Source organism: Saccostrea cucullata, unplaced genomic scaffold, assembly GCF_032062105.1.
Source record: "Saccostrea cucullata isolate Sc308-1 unplaced genomic scaffold, CSIRO_AGI_Scuc_v1 ctg75, whole genome shotgun sequence".
Lineage (NCBI taxonomy): Eukaryota > Metazoa > Mollusca > Bivalvia > Ostreida > Ostreidae > Saccostrea > Saccostrea cuccullata.
The window spans coordinates 14,943-36,999 of NW_026940114.1; the positions used below are offsets into that span (position 1 = coordinate 14,943).

The 22,057-nt window shown below is 33.8% G+C and overlaps 2 protein-coding genes across 2 annotated transcripts; both read left to right on the top strand.

Annotated features, from left to right (window-relative positions):
* Nucleotides 1–431: 431 nt before the first annotated feature.
* Nucleotides 432–1,741, top strand: LOC134254804 (beta-1,3-galactosyltransferase brn-like). The gene has a single exon (XM_062737324.1). It carries the CDS (start codon nt 432–434, stop codon nt 1,569–1,571), a length of 1,140 nt encoding a protein of 379 aa, XP_062593308.1. The 3' UTR covers nt 1,572–1,741.
* Nucleotides 1,742–7,551: 5,810 nt separating this feature from the next.
* On the top strand, nt 7,552–21,479 carry LOC134254811 (exportin-1-like). The gene is made up of 24 exons (XM_062737337.1): nt 7,552–7,649; nt 9,242–9,397; nt 9,496–9,670; nt 9,810–9,916; nt 10,033–10,148; nt 10,285–10,399; nt 10,632–10,751; nt 12,948–13,002; nt 13,153–13,226; nt 13,353–13,511; nt 13,605–13,805; nt 13,914–14,052; nt 14,140–14,243; nt 14,402–14,479; nt 14,600–14,756; nt 15,180–15,343; nt 15,746–15,985; nt 16,121–16,306; nt 18,104–18,226; nt 18,714–18,861; nt 18,982–19,209; nt 19,365–19,530; nt 19,652–19,748; nt 19,873–21,479. The coding sequence occupies exons 2-24, from the start codon at nt 9,266–9,268 to the stop codon at nt 20,017–20,019; spliced, it is 3,231 nt and encodes a 1,076-aa protein (XP_062593321.1). The 5' UTR covers nt 7,552–7,649; nt 9,242–9,265; the 3' UTR covers nt 20,020–21,479.
* The last annotated feature ends 578 nt before the right edge of the window (nt 21,480–22,057 follow it).

Consider the following 22,057-nt stretch of genomic DNA (forward strand, 5'->3'; position numbering starts at 1 on the left):
ATTTTAAAGCAGTAACTTGGAATTTTTAACCTACAATTCAAAGTATTCCTCATAAGGAGAAGATGTATAATGATTCAATCATCATGGTTTTAAAGTCGTACATAATTTTGATTTGGTGGCTTGAAAACCTGAAGAAAAAATTGCGACAAGTTATATTGATTAAACAGTTAAAATGTAAATGCATTATAAAACATGACTATCTCAAGCATAAAATGAACAATATTTGAGTCCGAACAAGGACAAAATACTTTATTTTTCTTTAAAATACTTAAAAAAATTTTGGCTCTACATTTAAGTTGCAGAATTTATATATTTTAGTTTTTCTATAGTTTTTCTATACACGACAGTTGTTAGTTTAATCCGAGACATAACAGTTGTTTGATGTAGTTTAGTTTTTTCCTTGTTAAACTGTGTTGTATCGTTTCAGAGTGATGGTGTGGATAAGAAGAAAACGCACTTTCCTGCTAAAGTTGACTTTTTACGTTTTTTATTTATCAGTTGTAATTTACATTTTCCAAAGTTTGTTCCATGCATATACTTTGAAGGAAAAGTATAAAACTAACAATTTGCAGAGTGAAAGTTTCGAAAGTCTCCAATTCAAAACTAAATTCGTTTCGATCAATTATGCCTTTCTCTTACATGAAGAAAAGAGGGTGAGAAAAAACTATTACGCAGATTTAATAAGACAAGAAAAAAAGACGCCAATTTATCACCAATATCCGTTAAATGTCGACTTGAAAGGGATCTTAGATCAGATCAAAAAGAAGGAACCAGTTCCACTGCCTGTTATTAATCCTCATCCCTTTTCTTACATTATCAATCCTGAAAAAACGTGCCTGTCGTCGAAAGTTACTTTGGTGATATTAGTAAAATCAGCAGCTTCCCATATGGAAAACCGTGATGCCATCCGAAAGACCTGGGGAAATATTCCGGATCCAGCTATAAAAGTTGTTTTCCTATTAGGTTCTTCTGAGTTTAACCCGATTATTATTGAAGAAAATTATTTCCATCATGACATAATACAGGAAGATTTTCAGGACGATTACAGGAATAATACATATAAAACAATAATGGCTTTCCAATGGGCAACAACGTACTGCACCAGCGCTCGTTTTCTTCTCTTCGTCGATGACGACTTTTATGTGAATCTTCCTAATTTGCTTTTCTTTTTAGGAAAGTTAACGAGTAATGTTTCTCTTCTCTCGGGGTATGTTTTACCCATGTCCGAGCCTTTCCGTGACAAGTCTAGCAAATGGTATGTTCCTTTTGAAGATTACCCATTTCATCGTTATCCGCCATATCTGGCAGGTGGCGCTATCATAGCGTCCATGGACGTTGTGCAACAGATGACTGCAGCTTTCCCTTACGTGAAATACTTGGTTATTGACGATGCATATTTAGGAATTGTTGCTTACAAACTTGGGCTACACATTTCACACAATCGAAAAATTACAGACAAGCATTGCCAAGACTGGCGCCTACGCTCAAAGATTGCTTGTCATGGATTTGGTAATGCTAGTATTCTGGTCCAAACCTGGATTCGTTTGAAAAATATTACAACCAAAAACTAGAAAGACAGGAAAATCTTAATTATTTGAGTTTATGCATAATGTATATAATTTTGACACACATACATAATATAATAATATTATTATGAATATATATATACCTCCTCGCCTTTTTGAACATGTATATTGAATCATAAAGAAAATTTTAAGTTTAAATTAGAGTTACACATACTAATGAGTGAAAAATTCTCGAGAGGCATTTTAAACAACATAAAAACAAACAAATACTTATATGAGGCTTATATATCAAGATAATAGGATCATAGAAAAGTCAAAGTTGATACAAACTGCTTTACAATGAAGTCAACCAGTCACAGCATCAGCAAACTGATGTTAGCTGCTTATATACTTAAGAGTTATCGTGTACAATTAATAAACGTAATATAAATCATTGAAATTTCATTCACAAGCCTTGATAAAAGTATTGGTAATTCTGTATTTCTATAGGTTTGAGCTTAGATGTGAGAACTGTTCCTATACTGATTTACCTATTTCAGATCAATACTAAAATAATTTCAGACACGAATGCTTGGCAAACTGAACACACTCGTATATCACATGTATATTCTTTCGCTGATAATGTTGTTCAATACTCTTCTCTATAAGATTTATAACACTTGTTGTTATGATCAATTCAGTTTGGTAATAGGAGTATTTTAATAAAATCATTACAGAAAATGTACACGGCATTCTAGGATCTTGAAGAGGTATCCTGAATCCAATATTCCAGATTACACGCGTTTGCGTGTGCGTGTATTTTTCAGGGTATGGCAAAATGGGTAAAAAATGGAAAAATTAAATATACATTGGAGACGGCGAGGATAAGCTTAAAAAGTTTAAATTATACGTAGCCGTATACCTATCTGTTCTACAAGTACAATGCTGTTTTGTTTAAAAAACGATTAAATAAATAAAATAAAACTTGTCAACCATTCAGCTCATGGAATTCGTTATAGCACTATTTTCTTTATTTAAATATTATAATAGAAAGTCTTCTTTATACAAAATATTTCTGTGATATGGAATTGCAAATCTATAGGTCGTGTGTACTTGTTGAATACAATACTTATTATTTTCAACCTTTATGACCTCGTTCTTAGTAAACAAGGGGCTGTACCGAAACAATAACGAGCATAACGTAATTTGTTAAACATAAACAATTTTAAACTTATTTACAAATGTTAGGTAATAATGTGAATGTTTATCAACAGTGGTAAGCCAAACAAATTTCGTGTATACATCCTAAAGGTCGATATAAAAAAATCCATATCTTTAAAGGTGCACGGTCCAGAAGTAAGTCAACGCAAAAGATCATAAGCCAAGTATGAAATATTTACACGACATCACAATCGTTCGGGGTATGCTATGGTACAAAACTCTTCAGCATACCATATACTTTATGAATGAAAGAATTAGAATGTTAGGTACTTTTAAAATCATTATGTTGCAATCCATTTTTCCTTCATTTATATACTTTCAAAATTTATTGCAAGCACATTATTGTAAGATTGCGTAGCAGCCCCTCCCATCCCCAGTTTTCTGTAAGCTACCCCCCCCCTTTACAAAAAAGAATTTTCAAGCTTGGAACTAAGACAGTCTACCCCACCTTTTTTTTAAACTGTATGTTATTAGATGGTGTCTGGCCACAGGCTCCTGTTTCTGTTATGTTTTTTTTTAAAACCCATAGTATGATAATAACACGTTTTATTATCATTATAAAACTTACATAAACAAATGTCTGTGTGTCTGACATATGGCAATGATAATAAACTTTTTATGAGTAGGAGGTATTGGTACAGAGATATATGTATATGTCTCGACCCCCCCTCTCTTTCATCAATTTAAATAAAGTAAATATAGAAAATACGTGTATACTGATATTATATTCAAAACAACGGAATTAAATGTCCACGAATCAATTTTAGATCTAAGATGACAGATCAACGAAATTCTATCCCCACCAAAATCTGTGCGAATGCATTATTGACTTTTAAAAAAAAATGTATTCCTCTAAAAGTTTTTATTTCAACATGGATAGTTTTTTAGCTCTACTGGTCAGAGACCAGAAGAGCTTATGCAATAGTAATGCGTCCGGCGTCCGTCCGTCTGTCTGTCTGTCTGTCCGTCTGTCTTTAAACAATTTTTCAAAATGCTACTCCTCCTACAGTTTTGGCCTGATTTCAATATAACTTGGCACACAAGTAAACTACACTAAGATACATAATTCTGTTTATCGGTTTTTGATTTCGATGAACGGTGTTGCCGTTGTTACTAAAAATAGAAATTTCTGTGAAAATCATTCAAAATGCTACTCCTCCTACAATTTTGGTCTGATTTCAATATAACTTGGCACACAAGTAAACTACACAAAGATACATAATTCTGTATATCGGTTTTTGATTTCGATGAACGGTGTTTCCGTGGTTACTAAAAATAGAAATTTCTGTGAAAATCATTCAAAATGCTACTCCTCCTACACTTTTAGTCTGATTTCAATATAACTTGGCACACAAGTAGACTACACTAAGATACATAATTCTGTTTATCGGTTTTTGATTTCGATGAACGGTGTTGCCGTTATTACTAAAAATAGAAATTTCTGTGAAAATCATTCAAAATTCTACTCCTCCTACAGTTTTGATCTGAATTCAATATGACTTGGCACACAAGTAGACTACACTAAGATACATAAGTCTGTGTATCGGTTTTTGATTTCATGAACGGAGTTGCCGTTGTTACTAAAAATAGAATTTTTTTTGAAATGCATTCAAAATGCTACTCCTCCTACAGTTTTGATGTGATTTCAATATTACTTGGCGCACAAGTAGACTACACTAAGATACATAATTCTGTGTATCGGTTTTTGATTTCATTGAACGGTGTTGCCGTTATTACTAAAAATAGAATTTTTTTTGAAATACGTTCAAAATGCTACTCCTCCTACAGTTTTGATGTGATTTCAATATAACTTTGCACACAAGTACACTACACTAAGATACACAATTCTGTAAATCGGTTTTTGATTTCAATGAACGGAGTTGCCGTTGTTACTAAAAATAGAAAAAAAATTTGAAATACATACAAAATGCTACTTCCCCTACAGTTTTGATGTGATTTCAATATAACTTTGCACACAAGTAGACTACACTAAGATACATAATTCTGTGTTTTGGTTTTTGATTAATGGTGTTGCCTTGGTTACTAAAAATAGAAATATCTTTGAAATACTTTTAAAATGCTACTCCAAGTACAGTTTGAGTCTGATTATAATATAATTTGGCATGCAAGCAGACTACACTGAGATACATAATTAACAGTTTTGTTTTTGATTTTGATGATTTATGTTTCCATTGTAATTTAAATTGAAAATTCAGTAAAATTTTATTGAAAGCTACTCCTACAGCTGTAGTCTTATTGCAATCTTGCCTCAAAAAGAGACTTAATCAAGGATCATTACTCTATTTATTGCTTTTGTAAAGTTTTAAGTCCCAACTGCTACTTTTCTTTCCTTTATTATACCGGTAAGTACAACCCAGTAGAGCTACAGTCTCGACAGAGACTTCTGGTTTTTACACAAGTTGAAATACAGTCCTTACCTTTTTATATTCAATAGAGGAAACCTAGGACTTAACATGAGAAATGTGAGCTACGGAAATGAAATAAGTATTGAAGAATATAGATATCACTGTAGGCATTATGTGTAGGTTTACATGATATTTGCTTTTTACGTTCAAATTAAATTTTACACCTATATTTTGAACTAATATCCCATAGGCGTCGGAAGCAAATTTAAAGTAGGGGCTGCCTATATTATGGCTATCTTTGTATTAAAAAAAAAAAAAAAAAAAAAAAAAAAGGGGGGGGGGTAAGCTGACACCTATGTATCACCAAGTTTCTATAGTTAGATTGACTTTAATCAGTTATTGTTTTATAGATCTCGGATATTTATGAGACGCGATTGATTTAAATTTTGTAATTTACAGGAAAGTCCTATCTTTATTTAAAGTAGCATAATACATGTAAATAGAAAGATCTTTTTTAATTTTGGTTAGTCTGAACTTATGAAAAATATGCCAAATATGACAGAATGCGCGAACTGACTTCCTTGTTAGATCTAAGGATGAATTTAACAACCAGAATCAAAATTTTCAAATGACTGCGTGCCAAAACCATCATGTTTAATTACTTCTTATTCGCGAAAACTATTTTGCGTATTAATGCAAGACACATTGTTCGCGATTATTTCATTTTTGTGTACGTTTGCATTTTCAAAAATACTTTTAGCAATGGGCCTACTTGTTTTCAGTTTTCCAACCTTTTTTCCGTTTCAAATGCTGGAATCCCAGGCTATCAATAACATAAAAATTCTCACAAAATTTCTCGATTAAACGATAACTGAAATACTGTGTCTTTAGAATGTGGAAAACATCAAATCCAGATGAAAATACATTACAAAATTCTTGAAGAAATAGCAATAGGCACAAGTTCACCGCTGCGTCAGGAGAGGGTGTTGGAAAGTCGAGTTTCCCGACTTTTGATTGACTAATTTTACAATTTCCTTCGAGTTAAAATGTTGGACTGGAACTCCATTGAAGATTATCATTTGAAATGTATATTGTACGATTTCATACTAATTCAAACTTCTCGTAGCAAAAATAACGGTCAAAACAGAGAATGTTTTCGTTTCACAAAAAGAACTTAAAACTAAGACCCAATACTTTTGGTTTGATGTATTATTTTCAAAATGAATTATTCAATTTTAAATTGATGACATACAACTATATGTTTCTGAATTCTTTAATTTTTAATTTTAAAACTATCAAAACAGTTTTCGAAAGGTTCATTAGAAAATAATAATTAAGTAGAATTACATGTTTGACTGTCAAGTCTTTATTCTTTTGTAAAAAGGGGCCTCTCTTCTCGATATTTATGCTACAGTCAGCTTAATTGAATCAAACCAATAGTTCAAGTCGTGCGAACATATGCTGCATTCACAGGCACCTGACGTTACTTTTTTTTAATAAAAAAAATATATATACCCATAGGTATGGGTATTTTTTTTTTATTAAAAGAAAAATAAGTAACGTCAGGTGCCTGTGGCTGCATTTTATAATCTTTTTCACAGGCACTTGGGGTATGGACCCCCCCCCCCCTTTCCATTTTTTTTCTTTATATCTGATACATAAAAAGAGAGAAGTCTCTCTTTCAGTCGAAAACGATATTTTTAAAAACAGCTTATAGAGACAAAAGAGTTACATTATTGATCATATATAGTGCATATTAGAATACAAAAATAGGAAAAAGGTGACTCGACCCCCAGGTATAAAGAAAAAAATGGAAAAGGGGGGTCCATACCCCAAGTGTCTGTGATCTTTTTTAATACCGTCTCCAAAGAAACTAAAATAAATCTTTTTATAGCCTAATGCTACAATGTCTGAACTTGCTTTTTCGTTTCGCGATAAAAAAAGTTTAAATGACATATTTTCCAGCATTTCAAGCTCTTTTTTTTTATCGATTTTGTCAAGATCCACCTACGGAGTGAGATCTTACTATCTATGTTACAAACATTTTGATTGGGTATTACAGAAAAATTTTCCATTTTCATGAGATAAATACCTAAGAGGTAGTTGCCTTCAGAAAATAAGTAATTAGTTAGTTAGAAAAATAGGACTTTACTGAATTAGATTAAAACAAATTTGGTTGAAGAAAAATATAACTAAGGCATTTGATTCTTTAAACATAACTTCTCATACTCAAAAATTTAACATCCAATCAAAAAAAGCGAACTATACTTTGAGAACCCACGAAAATTAATTACCTATAGTATTTGGGATATATTCCAAACTGTGAGATATAAAATTATTTTTGTTGTATGTTACGTTAACAACAGCTGAATAATTTCTTATAGTCTTAGGATTTCATTATTTAAAAAGCCCTTTAAAAAATTTTAAATGTCGTTTATTTACGGATTTTTCCGAAGTTTTACGAATATGGCGGTTATGTTCCAGTTTCAACCGGTTGAGGAAATTTCGATGCTTTTCTTAAAAAGTTGGGTGTATGTCAGTGGAAAAGTTCTTCGAGGTAAGACTTCTTGTGTGTAGATTATGATAGTCATTCAAAGCTGAAATGACACATAAAAGCGTATTTGAAAGGAACACATCATTAAATTTCTTTTATTTTATGGAGGCGGCCATATTTGAAGCTACGGAAGCATATTTATGTTTATCACGTGATTGACCGATATTGCGCGGTTTATAAGAATGGAAAATTACTGATGGCAAAGAACAGCATGGAAGGTCTTTCTAAATGTTGCATTGCAAGAGAATCGAAAATAATAAAAAGACTCATAAATGGATAGTGTCGCGTCAATATCATATAATTTAATTTTTACCAAAACGATTTTACATAAAAAATTTAATCTGAGTTATTTTTAAAAAGTATTTTGAGTAAAAAAAAAAAACAACGTTCAATTTAACGCAGATATTATAGAAATGGTTTCTAAAACATGACAAAGTTGTACTCTAAAAAAAGATCTACGAAATGGTCAAAGTTGTTGAACAATGTTGTGTAAGGCAGCAACTGGGAAAATGGATTTCCATCAAGTCCATGGAAAAGAAAGCTCTACTACTAGAATCTAGTAGTATCCCCCAATTCTCAGCATGACAGTGGTCTACAACTTAGTACATAAATTATGTCACGAAGCAAACATTATATTCCAATAAGCAAACATATAATGCCAAAAGAAACACGTCATCTGACATCAAGGCTCAAGTTCTGTGTTTTAACTACATGCTAAATGTCATAATGTCGGCCTAACAATTTTTGAATTGCATTTATAGACTATAATGATATTAATATAATATTCTAAACTGGCATTTTTTTCAGTTAAGCAGTGTTTTCTCTTAAGAACCGACTGACGGCCAAATTGACCGCTTCAATTGATAAAAATGCCGCCTAGAAATCAAAATTTGTTGTTAGGTTAACATAGTTCTGTACATTAACATGAACGCTTAGCCTGTAACAATCAATCTTTAACCCTTTACTTTAAAATAAAGGGAAAACACTGGTTAAGTACAATGACATGACTTGAATTAAAACGAGAGAAAAAACATCCCCATCACTGGACTATTTTCCAAGTCTCTATATATTTATTACTTCTTCAAAGTTCATAACTTAATTAAGGTGTCAAAGTATTTCGCTGAACAAATCTGCCTTTGTAGACATTCTATACATTGCCACTGTGACTTGATTGTGACAAAATTATGAAATATATGTACACCCTATCATATCAAGGGAAAACATGCAGGTCAATGCATGTAATCAACACAAATGCATGTTGAACAATTAAAATTTTAAAAGTAAGACTAACTAACTAAGACAACATCTAAAGAAGTGATAGATGCTGGCCACAAGTTCTAGGTATGCAATGAGGGGTAATGAATGCAAAATCTATATATAACCTAGTGATGATATCAGAGGTAGAATAACTTGTATGACATAGGGCTAATTTAAATTAAGAATATGAGTTGTATTCATGCTTTTTATCCTGTAATATATTGTTGGTAATTTGATATATTTTCATTTCTCAGAATAGACATCATATACATATTCTTACTAATTTTTCAGTTTGAAAATAAATAATTCACTTTTGATAAACCTAAGTTTTGTTTTAGGTGCTACTTCCCTAAAAGGTTTTGATGCCACCCATAGCAATGAATTCGGTTAACCTCTCAGAGGAGGCTGCCAAGCTCCTGGACTTCAGTCAGAAGCTGGACATAAACCTACTGGACAATATAGTCACAATGATGTACACAGGCAATGGACCACAGGTATAGAGGTGTTCTGCAAATAAAAAAAATGGTATTTTAATTATTAATTCAATTCAATTGGTATGATATGTTGCAAGCTAATTTTGTTCTTATTTTAGCAAAGAATGGCGCAAGAAGTTTTGACAACACTGAAAGAACATCCAGATTCTTGGACCAGAGTGGACACAATTTTAGAATATTCTGTAAATCAACAGACCAAGTACTACGCCCTCCAAATCTTAGAAAATGTCATTAAGACAAGATGGAAAGTTTTGCCACGAGCTCAATGTGAAGGCAAGTCAATCCATTGTTTCCAGATAAATTATTAGTTTTTCAATTTGACTCAATCCAGAATCTTTTTGCCCGTTATGTAATATATAAGCTTGTCTTTTACTATGTTTTTCCTGTTATAAAATTTGTCTTTTTTATGTAGGTATAAAGAAATACATTGTGGGTTTAATCATCAAAACATCATCTGATGCTGCCTTATTGGAAAAAGAAAAAGTGTATGTTGGAAAACTCAACATGATCTTAGTACAGGTACAGTATTAATATAATAGGCTTTGTTTGAATTAATAGGATGTCTGGTTGAAATAAGTCTTTCCTCTGATGAAATATTGAGGTACATACAAATTCTTTTTTTTTTCTTTTCCCAGATTTTGAAATATGAATGGCCTAGGAATTGGCCCTCATTTATCAGTGACATTGTAGGAGCTAGTAAAACAAATGAATCATTGTGTCAGAACAATTTAACAATTCTGAAACTGCTTAGGTAAGTAGACAAAATCTTTTTCTTTAGACTGTATTGATGATGATATGTTGAAATGTTCAATAAAATTTGATTGGGTGATGTATTGTAATTTAGATAATGCTCAATTTTTAAAGTTTTTCTCCTTCTTCTATTTCAGTGAAGAGGTCTTTGACTTCAGCAGTGGTCAGATGACACAGGCTAAAGCCAAGCATTTAAAAGACAGCATGTGCAGTGAATTTTCATCTATCTTCCAGCTGTGCCAATTTGTCATGGTAAAGGCTCCAGTATATTATGTTTTAAATAAGCACATTTATTTAAAGCAGTATATTGCTTATAATGAATGACTATATGTATATAGAAGATATATTATGCAGGGATAGATAATATTTGTATTTGATAAAACCATAATGTATATATATTTAGCTCCTTGATTTTACCACTGTGTGATTGAATTCTCGTACTCAAGTTCAGTCATTATTATTTTACAATTTGCTACATATGTAGGACAACTCCCAGAATGCACCATTGGTGGGGTCTACTTTGGAAACACTCCTGCGATTCTTAAACTGGATTCCACTGGGATACATTTTTGAGACAAAGTTGATCACCACACTCATCTATAAGGTTCTATTAAGCTCTCTTTTTATAGGCTTTATCTGTTAGTGTTAGATGGTTCATGCAAAAAAAAAAAAAAGAATTCAAATACTTTTTTTAGGTCACCTGAGTAAACTCAGGTGACCTATTGCTATCCGTTTTCGTCCGTCGTCGTGCGTCGTGCGTTGTGCGTTAACATTTGAACATTTTCAGCTTCTTCTCTGCAACCACTGAACCAATTTCAACCAAATTTGCCACAAAGCATCTATGGGTGAAGGGGAACAAAAATTGTGAATTTTATCCCTGCCCCCCAGGGGCCTGAGGGGTGGGGCCAAAACCACTAAAATTAATGCAATCTTTAAAAATCTTCTTCTTTACTCCTGGGCATCAAGCAGTCAAACTGGTTGCATGATTGTAATCAGCATTGAGTCCTCTACCAAAATTGTGAAATTCATGGCCCTGGGGTCAGGGGTTCTAGTGCTAGGACGGGGCTAAATAAGTAGGTAGTGAAAATGCATTATTTCTTTGAAAATCTTCTTCTCTGCTCCTGGGTATTAAATAAACTAACTAAGTACATAGTTATGATGAGCAAGAGTGCCTCTACCAAAATTGTGAATTTTATGGCCCCAGGGTCAGGGGTTCTGGTGTTAGGGTGGGGCTCTATTGATTATATAGTGAAAATACATGAATTCTTTGAAAATCTTCTTCTCTGCTCCTGGGTATTAAATAAACTAACTAAGTACATAGTTATGATAGAGTGCCTCTACCAAAATTGTGAATTTTATGGCCCCAGGGTCAGGGGTTCTGGTGTTAGGGCGGGGCTCTATTGATTATATAGTGAAAATACATGAATTCTTTGAAAATCTTCTTCTCTGCTCCTGGGTATTAAATAAACTAACTAAGTATATAATTATGATGAGCAAGAGTGCCTCTACCAAAATTGTGAATTTTATGGCCCCAGGGTCAGGGGTTCTGGTGTTAGGGCGGGGCTCTATTGATTATATATTGAAAATACATGAATTCTTTGAAAATCTTCTTCTCTGCTCCTGGGTATTAAATAAGCTAACTAAGTGCCTAGTTATGGTGAGCAAGAGTGCCTCTACCAATATTTGAATTTTATGGCCCCAGGATAAGGGGTTTGGTATTAGGGGGGGGGGCTCTATTGATTATATAGTGAAAATACATGAATTCTTTGAAAATCTTCTCTGCACCTGGGTATTAAATAAACTAAGTGCATAGTTATAATGAGCAAGAGTGCCTCTACCAAAATTGTGAATTTTATGGCCCCAGGGTCAGGGGTTCTAGTGCGGGGGGGGGGGGGGGGGGGGGGCTCGATAGATTATGTAGTTAAAATACACGAATTCTTTCAAAATCTTCTTCTGTGCTCCTGGGTATTAAATAAACTAACTAAGTGCATAGTTATGATGAACAAGAGTGCCTCAACCAAAATTGTGAATTTTATGGCCCCAGGGTCAGGGGTTCTGGTGTTAGGGTGGGGCTCTATTGATTATATAGTGAAAATACAGGAATTCTTTGAAAATCTTCTTCATTGCTCCTGGGTATTAAATAAACTAACTAAGTGCATAATTATGATGAGCAAGAGTGCCTCTACCAAAATTATGAATTTTATGGCGCCAGGGTCGGGTTTTGGTGTTAGGGCGGGGCTCTATAGATTATATAGTGAAAATTCATTAAATCTTTAAAAATTTTCTTCTCTGCTCTAGGGTATTAAGCAGATGAACTACCTATATAGTTATTATCTACAAGGGCCCTAATCTTCCAAAATTGTGAATTTCAAGGCCCCAGGGTCAGGGGTAATATGGGGGTGTGTACTTATATACTGAAAATGAATGAATGGTTTGAAATTTGCTCCTTGGTATTAATCAAATATCAAGGCCTAAGGGTCAGGGGTTCATGTGTAGTAGGGGCACTACTGATTATTGCTGAATATAACTGATTAGTTGAAATGCATTTTTTGTTCCCCTACCTTGTGTATGGGTATTGAGTAAACAAACTAAGCAACTGCTAAGTGAATTGTTATGATGAATTAAATTTAATCACTGGAAAGTTGTTGCATAATGCTCAGGTGACCTATAAGGCCCATGGGCCTCTTGTTTAATTTATTTTCATACTGGTTGAATTACATTGAATAATGACAAATTAATACAAGAATTTTTTTCAGTTTGAATCTATGAATAACTAATTTGGAATTTACTTTTTTTTCAGTTTTTAAATGTCCCATTATTCAGAAATATTACCCTTAAGTGCTTAACAGAAATAGGTGAGTGATTTAAATGTAAATTCAAAACACATATTTAGGTTGAATTTGTTAATGACAGTTTTTTTTTAGGTGATCTACATATAAATCAGTACGAGATAATTATTTAACTCGATAAAATGTTTATCATATTTTCTTAATATCTCGTTTTAGCTGCTGTCTGTGTTCAACAATATGACGAGCAATTTGTTCACTTGTTCAATCTCACAATGACTCAGTTGAAACAGGTACAGAGATTTGTAATCAAATGCATTTTGAAAATTCTTAAATGACAAGATATGGAAAAAAAATTGTTTAGTTTGCAATTGTCATTTATGCAAAAAATTTGAATAAGCTTTTAATTGTACATGTAGATGCTGCCTTTAGACACAAATTTGAAGGAGGCCTATCAGAAAGGAACAGATGATGAACAAAAGTTTATTCAGAACTTGAGTCTATTTCTCTGTACATACCTGAAAGAACATGGCCAGCTGATTGAGAGGAAGCAGGACCTGCACAGTGTCTTACTGGAGGTAAAGGTTATATTGGCAAACTGCTATTGTATAAGCTTGTCCAGGTTTTTAGACTTGAAACAGGATTTTAATTAGGTTCCTTGATTTTGGTAGGCCTTGAATTACCTAATACTAATATCAGAAGTGGAGGAGGTGGAGATTTTTAAGATTGCTTTGGAGTACTGGAACACACTGGCTGCTGATCTGTACAGAGAGAGTCCCTTTTCTTCCAACACATCACCATTGCTCATCGGGAAACCCCACCACAATGATGTGCCTGCCAGGAGACAGCTCTACACACAAGTCTTATCAAGGGTTGGTATTGTGTGGAAATGAAGAATTTTTCGATTTGCATTTTATTTCGTTTTGTTTGAATTTGCTGTTGATTTTGTATTAATTATATATAAGATCTAATTTTAATAGGTCCGAAGGGTCATGATTTCAAGAATGGCAAAGCCAGAGGAAGTCCTTATTGTGGAGAATGAACAGGGAGAGGTTGTGAGAGAATTCCTCAAAGATACAGACTCCATCAATCTGTACAAAAACATGAGAGAAACACTAGGTAAGATTCTACTCGGTAAATGTACCACAAAGAAGGCTGCCTATATCTCATTCAGTTGACTGAGGATTCTCCATGTTCTATTTTTAGTGTATCTGACTCACTTGGATTACAACGATACAGAGTCAATTATGACAGAAAAACTTCACCATCAGGTAGATGGTACCGAGTGGTCTTGGAAGAATCTGAATACAGTAAGTAGGATTTGAGATTCCATCCTGAGGAGGAAGCAGGATGTAACATAAATAGAATACATAAAATGATGTTTTAAAATTCCCTTACTTTTGATTTTTCTTTGAAACTTGTGACAAATAAATGATGATTGTTATGATGAGGGATTTTTCTGTTTCAGTTATGTTGGGCCATAGGATCCATTAGTGGAGCCATGCATGAAGATGACGAGAAAAGATTTCTAGTAACGGTCATTAAGGTTAGAAATCTTTTTGATAATACTTTGAGAATATTTTTTTAATTTTATGTTACTACAGAGACTGTACAGAGAATTCTGATATAAAGAATATGATGAAAGTGTATTTGTGTATTTAAACAGGACCTGTTAGGGTTGTGTGAACAAAAGAGGGGGAAGGACAACAAAGCTATTGTAGCCTCCAACATTATGTATGTGGTGGGACAATATCCTCGCTTCCTTCGGGCACACTGGAGGTTCCTCAAAACGGTCGTCAACAAACTCTTTGAGTTCATGCATGGTGAGTTGCTTTGACAGGTTTTGTTGGGAAATGTAAATTTGTAATGAAGTTCCTATGTGAAATTTATTAAAGATAAAGTACAGTGGTGTTTAATTATTACGGTGTATTGCAACAGATACATGGTACATTGGAAATGCAAAGCACCAAACACTACACAAAATATAAAATAGGAAAGTTAATGTCAGGACTCAACATTGATGATTGTCCAATGGTAAATTTCATGAGATGCTTATAATTGAATAACATAAAAGATTTCAGAAACAAAAACCTTATACTGCACATGTATGTTTTTGATCGTAATTATGAGACTCCACTGTACATTTACATGAAGAGAGCTATACTGTGTGTTATACTAAGCTATATGGCTATGACAAGAATACAAGGTAAAAAGAAGTGATCAAGCTTTTGTTTTTCTCTTCAAAGAAACCCATGATGGTGTACAAGATATGGCATGTGATACCTTCATTAAGATTGCCCAGAAGTGCAGGAGACATTTTGTTCAAGTCCAGGTTGGAGAGGTGATGCCATTCATTGAGGAAATTCTAAATGGAATCAACACAATCATCTGTGATCTACAGCCACAACAGGTAAGGAAGCTCAGGAGAAATGGTCAACAGATCGGGTATTTAGGAGACTGTAATGATTACATGTACGAGTATTATCTTGTAAGAAGACAATAAAAAGATTAAGATGATTGGTTGGAAGCTTTCATTGATTCTGTAGTGCAACATTCTGAACAAAAAAATTTTCTTTGAAATGGACTTTTGATAAATAATTCATTAGTATTCAATTTGAATAATTCACTTCTACTTACCTGTACTGGTTGACCCATCCGTTTAATAACTGATTAAACTAGAGTTATATCTACATACACCTGTACAGTATGTACATGTTTGTCCTTATTAAACATGAGGGTTAAATCATAGAAGAAGTGATTTGTAATTGCCACAAGTGATTCAAAGAACAACCAATGTTATTTTTCTTCTTAGGTGCACACATTCTATGAAGCAGTGGGGATGATGATCAGTGCTCAGAATGACCAGGTAGCTCAGGAACATTTGATAGAGCGATACCTCTTGTTACCAAACCAAGTGTGGGACGGAATCATAAACCAGGCAACACAGAACGTAGAAGTTCTCAAGGACCCTGATGCTGTAAAACAACTAGGAAACATTCTCAAGACAAATGTTAGAGCATGCAAGGCACTGGGTCATCCTTATGTAGTGCAGGTTAGTGTGAAATCAAAAAGAAACGTCAATTCATGTCCATGAAAATTAAATGAGTTTTATATTTCAACAAAGTGACAAGAATTTGTTTTACCATTTCATAGTCAGTGGTGAAATGTTCTCCATTTGTTGTTACAGTTAGGAAGAATTTATCTGGACATGTTGAATGTGTACAAAGTGATGAGTGAGAACATTAGTAGTGCAATAGCAACAAATGGTGAGACAGTGACAAAGCAGCCACTGATACGCAGCATGAGAACGGTGAAGAAGGAGACACTGAAGCTAATATCGGGCTGGGTCAGTCGCTCCAATGATCCACAGATGGTTAGTACTGAAGGTTGATTGTGATTGAATACAGTCATTACATTGCAGATGAAAAATCTTAATTACTTTTTGAGATCATCAAATCATGTTAGTCATATTTATAAAGAAGCATCCTCAAGTACCATAGATTCACGGGGGGGGGGGGGGGGGGGGTAAGAGAGGGCCACATCAGGAGATCAAAGTTTACATATGGAATGTATAGGGAAAGGAATATTTTTATGCCCCCCTTCGAAGAAGGGAGGGCATATTGCCTTGCTGCTGTCTGTCGGTCGGTCTGTCGGTCCACTTAGTTTCCGTTCATTTTCTTCGCAACCGTTGCACATACTGAAATGAAATTTGGTATACAGATATATCACATGAATATCTAGGTCAAGTTCTGTTTCGGGTACAATCGCGCCATTTTTGACAGAGTTATGCCCCTTGGACTTAGAAAAATTCCAATTATTTGCAGTTTCCGTTCATTTTCTTTACAACCGTTGCACATACTTAGATGAAATTTAGTATACAGATATATCACATGAATATCTAGGTCAAGTTCTGGTTTGGGTACGTTCGCGCCATTTTTGACAGAGTTATGCCCCTTGGACTTAGAAAATTTCAATTATTTGCAGTTTCCGTTCATTTTCTTTGCAACCGTTGCACATGCTGAGATGAAATTTAGTATACAGATATATCACATGAATATCTAGGACAAGTTTTGGTTTAGGTACGATCGCGCCATTTTTGACAGAGTTATGCCCCTTGGACTTAGAAAACTTCCAATTATTTGCAGTTTCCGTTCATTTTCTTTGCAACCATTGCACATACTGAGATGAAATTTAGTATACAGATTTATCAGATGAATATCTAGGTCAAGTTCTGACTTGGGTACAATCGCACCATTTCTCACAGAGTTATGCCCCTTGGACTTAGAAAATTTCAATTATTTGCAGTTTCCGTTCATTTTCTTCACAACCATTGCACATACTGAGATGAAATTTAGTATACAGATATATCACATGAATATCTAGGATAAGTGTTGGTTTAGGTACGATCGCGCCATTTTTGACAGAGATATGCCCCTTGGACTTAGAAAAATTCCAATTATTTGCATTTTCCGTTCATTTTCTTTGCAACCATTGCACATGCTGAGATGAAATTTAGTATACAGATTTATCAGATGAATATCTAGGTCAAGTTCTGACATGGGTACAATCGCACCATTTCTTACAGAGTTATGCCCCTTGGACTTAGAAAATTTCAATTATTTGCAGTTTCCGTTCATTTTCTTTGCAACCATTGCACATACTGAAATGAAATTTTGTATACAGATATATCACATTAATATCTAGGTCAAGTTCTGTTTTAGGTATGATTGCACCATTTTTGACAGAGTTATGCCCCTTGGACTTAGAAAAATTCCAATTATTTGCAGTTTCCGTTCATTTTCTTCACAACCGTTGCACATGCTGAGATGAAATTTAGTATACAGATTTATCAGATGAATATCTAGGTCAAATTATGTTTTGGGTACAATCGTGCCATTTTTGACAGAGTTTTGCCCCTTGGACTTGGAAAAATTCCAATTTGGGGGGAGGGGAGCATAAGTGTTTTACAAACATCTCTTGTTTTAGAAGTATCTTTGAGACAGCATCATTGAGAAGCAATGGTTAGATTCAATGTAATTGAGAAGTTTGTTCAGTCAGAGCAATTAGGGTTAGAGTGGTTCCATAACAGAAAATCGGAATTTTATATGGGGTAAACAATGTCCCATGAATAAAAGAGAGAATTAACATTTCATGCATTTACTTTGTTTAGGTGGCAGAAAATTTCATTCCACCTCTTCTGGATGCTGTACTACTAGATTATCAGAGAAATGTCTCTGCAGCCAGGGAACCAGAAGTCCTCAGCACCATGGCAACCATTGTCAACAGATTAGAGGTAGGAAATGAACTTTTCCCTGTCTTTCATGGAAATGATAAGTTACTGAAACATAAAATCATAAAAGAAAAATACATGTAAATATTAACATATTTTACTAAACTTCTAAGTCTGATCTGTGAGATTGAGTTGGATATTGTCATTTGTTTGTCCAAAGCTGCCAATCCTTGCATTATTTGCACAAGACCAAGGATGAAGCATTAAAACTACACTTTTTGATTTCTTTTTTATTCCTCTCATATTAGTTTTTCTCAATTGTACAGTTAAGTTTTAATGCACTGATTTTTCAAATTATTTCGCCTTCGGTTTTCACTATTATAATATAATACTCCAAGTCCTTATCTAGCACTTCCATTTATTTTTATTGTATGTTTCCATGTTACATGAAGAATTTAATTTATGAAGGTTTATTTTGAATGATGTTGCAAATTATGTAGTTGTACATCATTTATTTGTACATTTATTAATACTGCGGTTTTTCTTAAAGGGTCACATCACGAAGGATATCCCCCAGATATTTGATGCTGTGTTTGAATGTACACTAGAAATGATCAATAAAGATTTTGAGGATTTCCCTGAACACAGAACAAACTTTTTCTTGCTGTTACAAAGTGTCACTTCACATTGCTTCGAAGGTTAGTAATGCACGCTGTTGAGAATTGTCACTAGTTGTAGTGAGAAGATAAACACAAGTTTCGTCAATATTATTTTGATGCTTTTGTACATGTATTGATTATCTTTTAATTTTATTTCAGCTTTCCTTAACATCCCTCCAGAACAGTTTAAACTGGTGTTAGATTCTGTGATATGGGCTTTCAAACATACAATGAGGAATGTGGCAGATACTGGTCTGGACATTTTATACACGTTGTTACAAAATGTGGCAAACCATGATGAAGCAGCACAGAGCTTTTATCAAACATATTTTACAGACATTTTACAGCATGTGTTTTCTGTTGTGACGGATAGTTCTCACACAGCAGGTACAACTTTTCTTCAGTATCCAATAGTTTTAATGTTTAAGAGTCTTAACGTTTAAACCATGTACATTTATTTTTGAGAATTTTATATTAATTTCATCCAATATCACCTGCCACCTGCAGTATGATTGGATTCAGAGACTTGAATTTTTTTGTAGGATTGACAATACAGGCTTCTATCCTGGCCTACATGTTCACTCTGTTGGAGAACGGGAAGATCACGGTGACGCTAGCCCCCACCTCAGGCCCTCCCATGCAGAATGTCCCCTACATCCAACAGTTCCTCATGAATCTCCTCAAATCTGCATTCCCTCATCTTAATGAGTAAGTTCTCAAAACACTCAGTAAAATACCACTAAAATAACTTGTCAGACAGAGAAAAAGAAGTTAATGAAGAATAAAACAAATTCACCATATAAAGGAATGTTGAATTTTTTATTTACAGACCCCAGATAAAAATATTCATTGAAGGTCTGTTTAGCTTTGACCAAGACATTGCAGCATTCAAGGAGCACCTAAGGGACTTCTTGGTTCAAATCAGGGTAAGAAACTGCAGATTTTAATTTAAAAAAAAATATCAAAATTTATCTGAAATATTTCTTAATTTGCTCTTTCAAGAATATTTTTAATGAATAAGTGATTTAAATTTTTGAATTCCTTTTATAGGAGTTTGCTGGTGAAGACAACCAAGATCTGTTCCTTGAGGAGAGAGAGATGGCCATCAAGCAAGCTCAGGAGGAGAAACGTAAAATTCAGATGTCTGTGCCAGGAATCTTGGGACCTCATGAAATTCAAGAGGACATGCAGGACTAATTTACTCAGTGCTTCCTCTATGTGTGTTTGTAAGAAGTTCGAATTTATATGAAGAAATTCAATGGAAAAAGTGCACTAAAAACATACTCTCAGTATATGAAAATGTGGTGCAAGCATATTCCCCATGAGGCCTTATGGGAAGAAGGTATTGGGCAGCAACTAGGTGCCTCTCACTACCGTATAATCATGGCAGTATTTCTGAGCTCGAGTTAAATCAGTGGGAGGAGAAAGAAGATTCCTGCTATGTTGCCTAACCTGAACTTGTTCATTCAATGTGATGCTATGTTTTTATTCTCTGACAATGGAAGAGCTGCATATCTTTCCAGAAATGTTTGAGAAAAATGAAATTGTAAACAGAGGTCTGGGTTTTAATACCAAAACATAACAGAGTGCTTCTATATCTTAATTTGATTTACATTATTGGTGTGGTTGCACATGGATTTTGTGTGAAATGCAAGTAAACATTTAACTTGTTGAGTGCATTTAAAGTGCAATAATGACCTGTATCATAGGAACATGTATCTCATTTGTTCTCTGAGAAAATTGTATTCAAATCTATTCAAACAGGTTCAGCATAGCATTGAAAGCACTTTCATTATGTTGTAGTTTGTGACAAAAAATTAAATTCAAACAAGCTCAGTTTAAGATGATTGTTTAGTCTTTTCAAGCCAACCATAACTAGTGTATTTGTGTTTTGATTCCTTTCTTAACATTCTTTTTCATCCATTGTGTATTAGAAATTTTTATAATGTACATGTTTACCTATTTTAGACTGAGCTGAAAAGCTTGTCTAACATATCTTAAAATTTTCATCCATGTTATACTTCAGCTTGTGTTAACTACATGTATGAATGGTAATTTAATGTTTCATATTTATTGTCAGTCCTTTTCCATGGCATTTTTTCTCATCTGTTAAATTGTTGTACCGGTAAACCATTTGAGAAATCAAATAAATATATAACGTTAGATAGTGTATCTTAATAGGTGAATGAAAATTAATTGCATATTGTCTTATATGTGAAACTTAAGGAAACCGTTGTAAATTTCATGCCTTGTATTGCAATTCATGAAACATCTGGATTTTTTTGTATGTGTGCATATATGATCACATCTGATACAAGTGAGACAAGTTTCTCGTGTAAGATCTGCCTCACTTTTGGTCTAATGATAATCTATGATTAAGCACTGTCTAAAAATATAATGTGGATACACTTCTTAAGCATTGTTTTGTTAGAAACAATGAGAAGATAAAAAACCAGTAAACTTTGTATCAAAGTGAATTGCTGTATGACTAATTTTTCTTTTGGTGCTTCTGTGAGTGTGTGTAAAATAGTAAATGTTTTTTGTTTGTTACTCAGCCAATATCAAGGGTGATCCAGATCCTCTGTTATACATATTTAATCATGCATTGTTTTCTGATAGAAAAAGTCATGAAAAGTTCAATAGAATCTAAATAAATACTGCTGTGTTTGTTCTATATTATGAAAAGTATTGAAGGGATGGTTCAAGGTCTTCATGACTTCATGTAAAACAAAGTCCAGTTACAAAAGTTTTGATAAGCACTAGGATTTTTCATCTCTTGACCTTGAACTTTGACCTAATTTTCAAAAATGTTAATTTATCCTTATTAACTTTTGAGATTGAGAGAATATGCGGCTTTCATATTTGACGTGTGCATTACCTGTGACAAGATATTTCTGAGCATGCTATGATTTCTGACCCATTGTCCCTGACCTTCACGATTGACCCAGAGTTGGTTGTAAGTCAGCTTCCATCTGCTCTTTTCAAAAAATTCAACTTGGGTGATAACTTCTGAATGACATTTGATAGGACTTTATATTTGACACAATTTGCCATAAATAATGACATATCTCATCAAAAAGACACCGAAAGCGGGAGACTACAATTCTTTGAATTAACGATCCCCAATACGCTACTCCCCTTATAAACCTTGTTTATAGGATAGTGTTTCTGAAACCCTTGGCTATTAAAGATGAATGATCAAGAGTACTGAAATATGCTAGGTCATTTAGATCTG